This window comes from Manis pentadactyla, chromosome 5, assembly GCF_030020395.1.
Source record: "Manis pentadactyla isolate mManPen7 chromosome 5, mManPen7.hap1, whole genome shotgun sequence".
Lineage (NCBI taxonomy): Eukaryota > Metazoa > Chordata > Mammalia > Pholidota > Manidae > Manis > Manis pentadactyla.
This window is the reverse complement of record NC_080023.1, coordinates 64,759,228-64,771,646: the sequence shown is the minus strand read 5'-3', so window position 1 is coordinate 64,771,646 and position 12,419 is coordinate 64,759,228. Positions and strand designations below refer to the sequence as shown.

At 39.7% G+C, this 12,419-nt stretch overlaps 2 protein-coding genes across 5 annotated transcripts in view; one reads left to right on the top strand and one right to left on the bottom strand.

Moving 5' to 3' along the window:
- BMP2K (BMP2 inducible kinase) overlaps nt 1–2,924 on the bottom strand; it is a 174,984-nt gene extending 172,060 nt beyond the window's left edge. For 3 of the 4 annotated variants that reach the window (XM_036906440.2, XM_036906443.2, XM_036906442.2), the window contains exon 1: nt 2,537–2,923. In XM_036906440.2, the coding sequence (XP_036762335.2) occupies nt 2,537–2,705 (169 nt within the window). In that variant the 5' untranslated portion in view covers nt 2,706–2,923. Of the gene's footprint in view, nt 1–2,536 lie in introns of all 4 variants that reach the window. The other variant, XM_036906441.2, reaches the window with a different exon arrangement.
- Nucleotides 2,704–11,088, top strand: LOC130683962 (elastin-like). Its single transcript, XM_057503249.1, has 4 exons — nt 2,704–2,758; nt 2,824–3,715; nt 8,590–8,629; nt 10,501–11,088. The coding sequence occupies exons 1-2, from the start codon at nt 2,704–2,706 to the stop codon at nt 3,618–3,620; spliced, it is 852 nt and encodes a 283-aa protein (XP_057359232.1). The 3' UTR covers nt 3,621–3,715; nt 8,590–8,629; nt 10,501–11,088.
- Nucleotides 11,089–12,419: the final 1,331 nt, after the last annotated feature.

Here is a 12,419-nt window from a genome sequence, read left to right as displayed (position 1 = left end):
TAAAACAAGGTTATAAATTGATTAGTTGACAAAATGTTGTGAACAGAGGCTTGCGGTACGCTAACCCTGTATTTTCCTGAGGAGCAATGGTTCAGTATTTGCTAATTCACTGACTTTATAGAATGTAACTATTGTGAATAATGAGAATTTAAAAACACACACACACACACACACACACACACACACACGAAACAGTGAGAGAGAAGAGCCAGATTTATTAAAGGCTCAAAGAAAGACACTGAAGAGGTCATTCTGAACAAACTGCCTGTTTGCAGTAGCATGGCAAAAATAGCATCTACAGGGTCTTGGCCCTGTTTACACAACACCAACCCAAAGCAAAAAATGTAAAATCTCCCAGGTTATTTTTTTGGTCTGTCTTCCTACCCCTTTCCCACCCAATGGTGTCTCTCTCCCCAATTCAGGTAATCTAAACTCTAATGCCTTTTTACAAATATTCGCCCTAATCATGTATTTGAATAAACTGTTCATTACTGAATGATCAATTCTTGAATGCGAACTGGACTTGTGCTTAAACAGCTTAAACATTTTTTAAACGTTAAAAGAGCTAAAAATTGAGTCATTACTTAGTTGGAATGGAGAGAGGAAATTAGAATAAATGATCAGGATCAAAAAAGTAAACCGAATATCGATCATTTTAATTGTGTGTGGGCTGACGAGAAGAAATAAACAAGACAAGAAAGTGTAGGCCTGAGCCTGCCCTCCAGGGAAAGTTAAACAGAAGCTAGGGTATTGGGTGGGAAAGTTCCATCTTCTCCTAAGGATTTCTTCAACCCTTGCTTCCTCCGAGTACTTTATTACATATTTTTCCAAGAGAAATGACACGTATGGCAAAAGCCAGTGGAACACTCTAACAGTGACATTAGTGCTTGAAAAAAAATTTTTTTTAACTTTTTGTGTGGAGAGCGCACTCCCCTTTTGACATTCTTCATTTTTATTTTCATTTTCTAAAATTACTTATTTTTTATTGAAAATTACTGGTTTCAGGTAATGATAGGATATGCTTAGAGCAGTGATAGACACTACAAAGCCAGTCTAGTTTGATGACATGTCAGTGTTTCTTCTCTATTAAATAAAAGACCAATATGGGATTTAGTGCAATGAAGGAGTATACTACTACTCAAGCCACTTCAAGTAGTCACTACAATATTAAAACACAGAAGTACAGCATTGGAGTTAATAGCCACGTCTTCTTAAAATCTATAACTCAATCTAACCTAACACTTGAAATTCAAGTATAAGGAAAAGCTAGGAAATCTTACAGCACAATAAATCTGTCTATATAGGCCACGATTTACTCATTTTTTGAGAAGCTAAGGATCCTCCTCTCACCTCTACAGGGTTAAACTAGGTTCATTAGTAGGAGCAACAGCTTGCAAAACAATGACATACATTCCTGAATAATTCAATTATTTCTTCCTGATAATATTTTATAGACAAAAACCTTCAGACTTTTGCACTAATTTTCTATTGTTTACATAATTTCAAAAAACACAAGTGAAATCTCAGTTCACTATCTTCAAACCACATCAACTGATTCTTAGAGAACCAAAGCTACTCTATTTTCTCTTAACCTTGTAACTTAAAGGGGCCACTTATCCACAATTATTCCTTATGAATTGTTTAACTACTTATTTTGTAATATTCTGCAATTAAAAACTCAAAAATCAGTGAAGCATGCAATAAACAAGAGAAAGTATTTTCTACAGGCCAATGATACAAGAAACACAAACTAAAGTGCTGGATCTTTTTTCTTTTTAACGGAGTAAGCATTTTTGTGAGCAGACCTGAAAATGTTAAAATAGCCTGATAGGCTTTGAAGAACGAAGGACAAAACTTTGCGAGTTAACCTGCTTTCATGTCACCTTTTAAAGTACGATCAAAGAGATATACTGGAAGGGTATAAATAGCACCTTGTCTGACAGCGAAGATTCTAAAAAACAAAGATAAATGGACTTCAAGTTTGCAACCTCCTAACTGAATATGGGGCAAAGTATCACCTCCAACACAAGCACACGTGCATGCACAGAAATATATTATTTTTCAACTGATAACTGAGCAGGAGTAGACCCAGAGAGGACCAGAAGGGCTGCAAGGTCCTGTGCCCTGCGGCGCGGGTGAGACTCAGATGAAGAGGCCAACGCAGGACACCCTCCTGAGCCACAGCTGGCAAAGCAGAGTCTCAATCCTGCTCGCTTTGACCCTCTAATGATTCACTAGTCCAATCATGACACCACATCACTTGTTAAGACGACGCTTTCTATTTATTTCCTCCCGTCGACTGAAAATGACTGAAACTCGTAGGACGAGAACTGTGCACTGGCCAGAGCTGCGAGCGGCGAGAAAAGCCAGCTTACAGCTACTCTTTAAAAAGAGCCCCAGCTGGCCCAGCAGAGAAGGCAGGAGAAGATGAGTGAGCCAGGAGGGCGAGGGCACAAGCGGGCGAGGACCAACAGAAGGCACAGCCACACCCCAGCGCGCCCTCACCTGCCACCCGAGCCTCCCCCGACGCCCGTACCTTCGGCCAGCGACTCCTCCAGGGTGACCTGGTAGCGGCCGACTGCGAACACCCGGACCCCCACGGACGAGCTGCCGGAGCCGCAGCCGGTCCCGGCGCCGGCCGCGCCGACTGCCGCTCCGCCGCCGCCGCCGCCCTCCGACTTGGGCATTCGAGAGAACTTCTTCATGGTCCCACCAGCGCGCTGGAGGGCGCAGGGCGCGCGCAAGGGCGAGCGAGCGGGCGAGTCCCCGGGCCCGCGCGCGGCCGAGCGTCCGCGAGGGGTCGCCGCCCCTCGCCGGTCTGAGTCGTCCGTGCGCGCTGCGGCCCGACGAGCCTCACATGCCGCGCGTCCCGAGCGCACAGCCCCTGCCCCGCCGCCCGCTCCGCGGCTCCGCAGCAGCTGCCCAGCTCCCGCAGAGGGCGATGGGGAGGGCGAGGGCGGGGCGGGGCGCGAGTGGGCGGGGCCGAGGGCGGGGGCGACGCACCGCCTCCGCGAGTGCCCCTGGCGCCCTCGCCGCCCGGGCTAAGTGCAGGGAGCGCGAGTCGGGAGGAGGGCGCGAGGGAGGGAGTCGGAGGGGGCGTGGCTACGGCCCCTTCGGGAAGTGGGCTGGGCTCTCTCCCGCCGCACACCCTCAGGACCTCATCCCGCGGCTCCGCCGCCGGAGCAGCACCCGCGCCACCCCCCTCACGGCCGTTGGCGGAGCGGCGCTCCTGCCAACCGCTCACTGAGGCTGGGCACCCCGCGCAGGCGCGCTGCCCCGCCGCCGGAAGTGACGGTTCCGGCTCTTGTCACGTGGAGAGGGAACGGGGAGGTGATTGTGGGGGTTGCGGTATGATGACGGGCTCCCGCGTCCCAGGCCTGGGGTCCAGGGCTGGAAGGTTCACGGCAGATTTGTGGGGCCCAGGCTTCGAGCAGGGACATGTCCCGGGAACTGGTTCCCTTGCTGGCCATGCGGCAGCGTCTGTCTTCTCGCCAAGAGTTGGTATGTCACTCTGGAGGCTTAAAAGTGCCGCCAACTTTACCCCCCGCAAAGGAACTTCCTGCTGCAGTTCTAAGCCAGCGTTCCAGACCTCCCCTGAGACCCTTCTGCCCGTCCACTGAGTGTGGCAGGTGGGAGCAGCTCGGAACTAGAGCGGATTCCAGTAACCTAACTTCTAAAGCTACCGGGTCGCACTGTGTAACCAACGCTTGTGCTAGTAAGCGTTTTGCGGTTTATAAATTACTTTGGAGTAGTTTCAGAATCTATGTGCTGTGCAACGGCTGTGTGGGTTATTCAGAACAGGTATTAAGTCCGTTTACAGACCATCACCTTTGGCCAACAGACTCTCCCAAGGTCACACAGCTGGATAGTGGTAAAGCTGGACTGACTACAAGGTCCGTCCTTTGATATTTTGAACCGTTCCAAATAAGCAAGTTAGGGAGAGATCATCAAAAAACGTCAGATTGAGAATTGTTTGGAATCGAAACCGTCCATTGGGTTCCCCCCACAACTCCTTTAACAAAGAGATTTGCCCATTAAAAAAAATCAAAAGACCCGTTGCATCCATTTCATAAACTGCAGGAATCTATGACTGGGGGATGAGGCAGGCAAAATGAACATAGGTGTAAGACTTTCAAGAGTGGTGAGGAATGGCAATGTACAGAGCATGTATAAAGAAAGCACCCCATTCTCAGCTTTTCCTCCATATGATTGCAGGCCCACTGTGTCCAGAGGTTCCAATTTCTTAAGCCAGAAAACTGAATTTATTGTTTCTAATACGGCATGTCCCAAACTTTAAAAATGTAGGCCAACTAAACTGTGCCTGCAGGATTCCCGTATGCACCTTTTATGTAAGTAGATGAAGGTAGTTCTATCCCCACGCCTATTTCTTTAACCAACTTTTTAATGAGACACAGGCAGAAATGTTAGAAAATGTGCCTAGGCAAAAGACTTTGAGTTTAAAGTCTTCCATTTTTTTCTCCCTGTCTGCTATTTGAAGAGAAGCTACTTCTGCCAACACTAAAACACTGCTCTGGATTTAGGCATTTTTGCTGCATAACCCACCACTAAGCTAAAATTCTTCATCTGGAGACCTGACCTTTAAAGTACATTCCAGCTCAATGGACATCAGATTATGTCATATGATTGATGTGGTGTGACAGTTGGGGATTTCCATTTATAAATAAGCTGACCATTTTCCTTACTGTGGGGATTCACTGTAGAGTCTTATGCCTACATTTGAATTATATTTACCAAGCAGAATAATGGAGAAACTTAATCATTTCATGAAATTCAAAACTGGTTTCAGCCCAACATACAAAGTTTGGCCTAATACAACTTCACCTAATCACAACACAAGAATAAAGTCCACTATGATCAGTTTGGAAGCCAATTTACCACAATTGCTGTGGTAAAGAAAAATCACTTCTATGTACCCATATAACCTGACTTATGATACGAAAGTTGATCATTAGTTTAAGGCATAGGCCCCCTGTCAAAAATTGAGTAACACCAAACAATGTGCTCTTTAATTTTTTTACCAAGCACATAATAAAATTTGAATATCCTCTCATCTTCACAGAATGTTAACTCCACAATATGCTATGACAGCCAATAACTATTAATAATAAGATTGCAAAAACATTGTATTACTAATCATAGTGCCAAACATTTACACTCTTAATACCAAAAGGTGATACCAACTATCAAATTGTATCTTCCTACAACTTTGTGAGTTAAGAATCCATAAACCAGTTTGTAGGCAAAAATTTAGATACTGATGGGTAGAAAAACTATATTGACAATTCTAGTCTTTTAATTTTGAACTTATTCTAAGACCACAGCTGTGAAAGAACATCCAATTTGGCTTCCTGCTGGAAAATAAAATCTCTAAAGGAGTATGGATAATGTAGATTCTGACCTACCTAAATTGTCATGGAGTTGATTTACAGTAAGAACACAGGGAACAGTTTAATAAAGGTAAAAAATTAAAATTAAATATCAGGGTTTTTTTAAATAAATGTATTTTCAAATGTTTATAGCTGTACTATAAAATTAGTTGGGATAGCCACATAATGAAGACTATTTTTTTTTAACAAATTTCTTCAGTTTACAATGTTTCATGTTATAATATTATAATAAAGTCAACAGGTCATTGTAGCCAAACAAAAGATTCTGGGATCCTTAAACAGAAAAGATTTTGGCAAAGGAAGAAGGAGGGATTATTGTTACATTTTTGTCTTTTACTGGAAAACTATAACCTTTCTTGTTAACTTTGTCCCTTATTTACTTTGCACTAAAGTGGCTTTCAAAGACATGTGAAGTGACAAAGACCAACACAAATCAAACAAAATACTTATCCCCAAAGGTTTATTTAGTGCCATTTTTGCATTTATAAGTCATCTCTTCCAATGCCTGATTAATCATTTGTCCTCACAATTCAGTATTTTCCTTTGATGATGTGTCCTTTATCATTATTAGCCCTCATTATGTTTCAATATTAGAAATCATTATTCTCCCTGCCTAACAGTATTACTTTATACCTAAATACCCATATCTTTGCTTTCCAAAAAATTAGTCCTGAAGTTCATTAAAAGATATATACATGTCTCCTTTACTAAAACAAGTGTTTTTTTAATATCACCAATATTGAAGTCCTCTGTTAAACCACACATCATCATCATACCTTGTGAAAATTTATATACATCTAAGAAAAATCAATCTGATAGTATAGTTTAAAATACGAAGCTGCTCACACATGTTCTTGATAGTAAAAGTGATTCATTTGACATAAAATACTTTTCTGTGATACAATTTTTCTTACAAATTGACCATGCTCTTAAAAAAGACTATAAAAGGTAGGCAACTTCACCACCAAGAGAGGCACTTTGACCCCACCCCCACCCCACTGAACTGGGGAAGGGGTCCCACCAGGTATACAGCACTTTAGCCTCACACCTCACAGCAAGGCTTACTTTCCTGCCTGAAGAAGTGTTTGTCCCAGAATGGGATTACTGTCACATTCCTGGATCTGTTCCTGCCCTCCCTCTTCTTCATACCTTTTCATTTTTCTCCTATGGCCAAGTTACTACCCTGCTACTAGTTACATTTATGTAAAACTTTAGCAAGGCATAAAGTAAGAACTAATTCTCATTGGGCACTTGTGATGGACCAGTGCTCTTCCAAAGTGCATTACATGTATTAACTCAGTAAATCTTCATGACAGCGTTTCAGATCATTATTCCTACTTGACAGATGAGACTACTGATGCACAGAGAGATTAGGATTCATGCCCAAGTTCTTGTGACTTGTAATAGGTTTCAAAACTAGGTACTATGGCCTTATAGTTAGTGCTTTTAACCACTACACCATGTAGACTTCCCTAAAAAACACACAATAAATGATGACAGCTACAGTTGGAAGTGGTAGGTTACCCTTCTATGCCCTCTGGCCACATCACTCATCTAGTGTGCTGCTAAAGCTCAGGGAAACCAACTATGATAGTTTAGATTGTCTTTAATTTCTGATTAACCAGGCATTTTTTTTAAATATTTGCTGAATTTCTACAATGGGTAAATCACTGTGCATTGGGGAGTAACTAGGAGAGGCAAACTTGAATAAGATCATTCAAGGGTTCAAAGAGTATATACTCTTTAAGGGTGGGGGACACAGTATGTATGCAACCATGTAATAGGGGAAAAGTTCAGGAATTGAGATAGAGTTGACAGTAGGCTCTGTACAAAAATGTTGAGTTCTACGTTGTGCTATTTTGTCTTCCAATCTCCTGGCAATCTGGTTGATGTTAACAATCTTAGAACCTTCTGGGGAGAGAAAAGGAGCTCTTTTGGATTTGAAGTTAAGCCGTTCCCATGGAAGAATATCGAATTCTGTCCCTGTGTGTTAAACTGATGCAGACTCTACACTTCTACAACATTCACATAAACACAAGCAAAACTGTATTCAGGTCACTGTGAAAAGACAGAGAGAAAGAAAGTATTGAAGCTAAATTCAGCTTTTGCTTCAATCCTTTATCAAAATTCACATCTTGTTTTACTCAGACTTCTGCCAACAGTGGCAGGGACTATTTATTGAACATGTACAAACATGTGCTGAACAGTGCATGAACCAATACACAATAAGGAACCCACAGTGTATGGGAGTAATCATGGAATTTCAGAGCTAGAAGGTCATATAATCAAAGGGCACAACTGAAAGAGGAACAGGAACATTTACTGAGCAACTAGTATGTCTCAGGCATTTGCTTAACACTGTATATGTTTTCTATTTATCCTCTCACAAGGGAAGTGGATCTTATCACTCCCAACTTGTAGCTGTCTGACTCCAGCCACCCTGAACCACTTTCATTTCTTATCAAGCTGTTTCAGGACCCAGTGCACACTCATGGTAGGATGTCTTGTTCTTTCTCAGAATCACCTGATTCAATGGGTAACAATATAGTACCCCAGGGCCACCTCCCCTGTAAAAGCTTTCATGACGTCTGCCATCTGCCAGTTTCAGGTAGAATGGACTCATTTGTACCCCATACTACTCTTTATAGACTTACAGCATTACAATTATCACTTAATTACATAGGCTTCCATACATACCTGTCTCCCTCTACTACATTATAAGAGTTTTAAGGGAAGGGACCAGGTCACATTGTTTTCTGAAAACCCAGTCCAAGCAATGTGCTTGACATATAGTATTGAATAAATAAATGAATAACAGCCCAAAATTTAGTAAGTGGTAGAGTTAAGATGTTGAGACCAGGCTCAAATCTCAGGTGTGTCTGAAGCCCCATGCTTCTTAGCTTATCTACACCTGAGTTTTGGTTATATTTAAAATAAGAAGAATATGGTTTTTTTATTTTGTTTTTGGTGGTGATGCTGGCTTTAGTTTCGTTTTTTGAAGTGGGAGCTGGAAAGTGATGTGATCTATGAGTTTAAATAATACACAGTGCTGAACACATAGTAGGCAATCAAGAAATGTCAGTTTCCCTTTCTTCCCTGTAGCTTCTTATTCAAAGCATCTTGTACTAAATGTGACAGTATGAGGACCTAACCATTCTTCTGTGCTACCCTTTCATTCCAGGTGCTTCACAGATAATATAATCTATTGATTCTTACTTGGGGTGAGTTGTACTCTTCTTAACATTTATCTCTTTTTTTTTTCTGTTTTGGCAGACTTTAAACTACAATTGTAGGACAATGTTGTTCATGTGAAACCCTCATAAAATTGTGTACCAATGATACCTTAATTTTCTAAAAAACCTACAATTACAGAAGAGGACAAAATAGGCAGGAAACATAGGCTTGGGGCAGGAAAGAGGCTTACCTGGCTGGAAGCTTCAGAAGGAACCATGGTAGGAGCCAGGGTTTCTTTATCTCTGTCTATGCCTGTCCCCTAGTAAGTGCTTAAGAAACATTTGTTGCACTTATGTGCATTGGGCAGCTTAAACATAGATCATTTCCTGGATCTTTGCAGACAGTCTTCAGGGAAGAAATGCAGGTATAGAGCTGGGGGTAAAAAAAAAAACAGCAGGAAATGGCTCAGTGTATGGAACTATCAAAAAGGATATTCTGATTCTGGAGTGGAAAATTTACACAAAAGGGTAAAATCAGGACAACAAAAACCAGAGAATTCGGTAAGTGTTATCAACAAGACAATGGAAGGTAGTGAGAACTTTGAAACTTGAAGTAAATCTGAAAGCAAAGTCTGAGGCTATAATGAAACCAAAAACCTGAGGCTCTACTGAAAGCCTGAACTCCCACCACTCAAAACAAACAAATCTGCTCTAAAAGGCTGATTTATTTTCCATTGACTGAAACAGCTCACCTTTTGCTTTTGCTCTTGCTGTTTCCCTAACCTGGAACACTCTTTCCCTGCTCTTCATATGCTTTAAACATATACATCTTTCCCAACCTACCTCCTCCAGGATGTTTTTTCCCAACTTCCCTACTTGATAATAATGCAACATTTCTCTGAACCTCCACAGCACTTTTGACTGTATGCAGAGCCTAGCATACTACATTCTTTAATTGGTCAGTTTGTTTAAGTCTTCACTGTCAAATAAAATCTATATGTATGGTTTTCATTTTTAAGTAATTCCATTGCATGCATAGCCCAATATTAGGCTCATTATAGGTGCTAAATACTTATTGAATTAACAGTTAAACTGCCTGGATTATAAATGCCTCTTTGAATTGACATTTTGAAATGTGTTTTTTTAAATTGCGTTTTGGATTCTCAGAAAAGAATTAAAAACAGTTGCTGGGGTGGGGGGGCTGTGTTTTACAATTGATCAGAGTCTAAGCAAAGATAAATGTGACTGTACTGTTGTTTAAAATTAAAAGAGGAGTTCCTGTTACCCACAACCCACAGACACTAGAACAGGGTCCTCAGTCCTTGTCTTCACATATTAAAAGAATTTAACACCAAGACTTAGAAGTATGCAAGCAAGCAGTGCACTTTATTAGAGAAGTGAGGAAACAGAAACACCTTGATAGACCAAGGTGGGCTGCTCAAGAGAGTCAACCCTGAGAAGAATCAGGGTAGTTCCTATTATGAGGAGTGAAAATGTTTATTCATTAGTTATTAGGTCACTTATCATGAACAGGGAGGGTTTCAATTTAGCACATGTGTAGATGGATTTCATGCATACATGTATGTTGCAATGACATCATGTAGCATTAGCATATAAAATCTCCTCCCAGGGGTTGGAAATTTAGTATTAATAGGAAAAGGCAAACAAGGGACACCAAATTACCCTTATGTGCATGTCACCAATTGTTTGTGTCTTGCTCCATTGATTATCTGACCAAGGGGTCTCTAAACCTAGGACATGTGGGCTATAAAACTTATTAAAATAATAGGTTGATGTGAAAAACAAGACATATTGGAACTTTACAGACCCAGTGGCCTGAGTCAAGGCACTTTGTCAGTACTTAGATGTGTGGGGTTGGACTGATTCCTCCATTTTTTTCTATCTCATTCTTATTTTAGGTCTTTCCTCAGAAAAATCCTTATGAAGTGTGACTCGATATTATATAAAAGCAATTTTGATCATCTGTTTTCATCTATGTGAAGATCAAACACCACCTTAGTGTATATTCTAAGCTAAAATGAAAATTATATTTGTGTACCCATTTCTTATACTGTTTGCATATTTATTTTTGTTGAATAGTCAAATAAATTGTTCTTAAAAGATAAGTAGGTTTTTTTTTTAGCCTTCTAGTTTTTCTTAACTTCAACACTATACCTTGTTTCTCTTCTCTCTCTTATCTGCTGTCTGCAGTGGGCCTACTTATATGGACAGATTAAAAACATTCTCCATTACCTTGACAACACCCAGTTAATGTTTACTGATAAACTGAGTGCAAGTCAGAGCATCTACAAAATTCAAAAGGAATTTCATTCCTGAGTAAGAACTCTAATATAAGAGTAAAAAAATATGTACAGCTAAAAGAAATTCATGTATTAACATTTTATTAAAATTCTTGTCATTTTTATGTAGATGAAATATATGTTAAATCCCCATGTTGTATTCTTTTTATAATCACATTATTGTAAACTCTAAATGTAAATTTAATGAGTGTGCGTGCATGTGTGTGTGTGTGTGCGCGCGCGCGCGCGTGTGTGTGTGTGTGTGTGTGTGTGTGTGTGTATTTAGGAAGCTACACACTAAAATACTCATTCTGTGTTGACAAACAGCAAACTCAAGTTTTGCACACATACATAATAAAACACTTGGCTTTGAAAGTATGTCTAACAGTACATTTTATTTAAAATATTTATTATGAGAGATATTAATGTTAATGTTTTATACCAAAGAAGATTAACCAACTATAGATTTGGCCCACTTAAATTTTAAACTTTCTTATAATAATATTGCACCAAGTGGATGATGATCAAATATTAAAAATGAAGTCACACAACTAAAACTGTCTCAATTTCACATAATTTTTATTGTTGAATTTATCACTTGATTTGATAGCATTTACACATGGTCTCAAAGACAAAGAGTAACTAGCAACTTGGCTGGCCCTATGTAATTAAATTAATTAATTAAACTTTTTGTAGGACTATATATATATATACATACAAATGTGCATAGCACTGTATTAGTCACATGGGAAAACAGAAATACAACACAAGATCCAAACTCTAAGCTGAACAAACACTGAAGCTGGTGGGTATAGGTATGCTTTCTTCTGGTCATAATCATTCTCTACACTTGTTCTGCTCTGACCAGCCCATTTTCTCTTCCATCACCACCGTTAACTTTCTCACTTGTGACCCATCAACTTTCCTATAATAATCATAATGACTAACCCCTGTTTTTCTACTAATGAAAAATCTAATGATTATTCTCTATAGTAATTGCCTACACGTTAGGGGTAAAATTAATCAAAATGTATATTATATGTGCATTTTAGATAAAAATAACTACCTTTAAGAGAAACATCAATGTTTCAGTTAATAAAAATATTAAGAATACAAACACATTCCATTATTTAAAAGAGGTTTCTTTTAAATTCTCCTTCATCAGAAGAATCCAGCATTAGCAATTCCTATAGAACATTCATTAATATTTCATGTCACATCTCTATTCAAAAAAGCAACACTAATCACTAATCCAACCAATTCAATCTATCTGAATTACTAAGAGTTATTAACACTTTCTAATTATATAGTAACTAAATATTTAAATTCTAAAACTGATTTTTAAAAAGAAGTAAAATGACTGTTGAGGGAAGTCTTTTATTCAGACCTACTGATTTGGATACCTACAGAATGTATAATCAAAATCAATTTCATAGCTATGCTTTACTGAGTACTCATGAATGTAATAAATATTATTTATAACAGCACTTTCAAGATAGCATGTTATTATGTTGTAAGAAATACAGTTTCTTAACTAG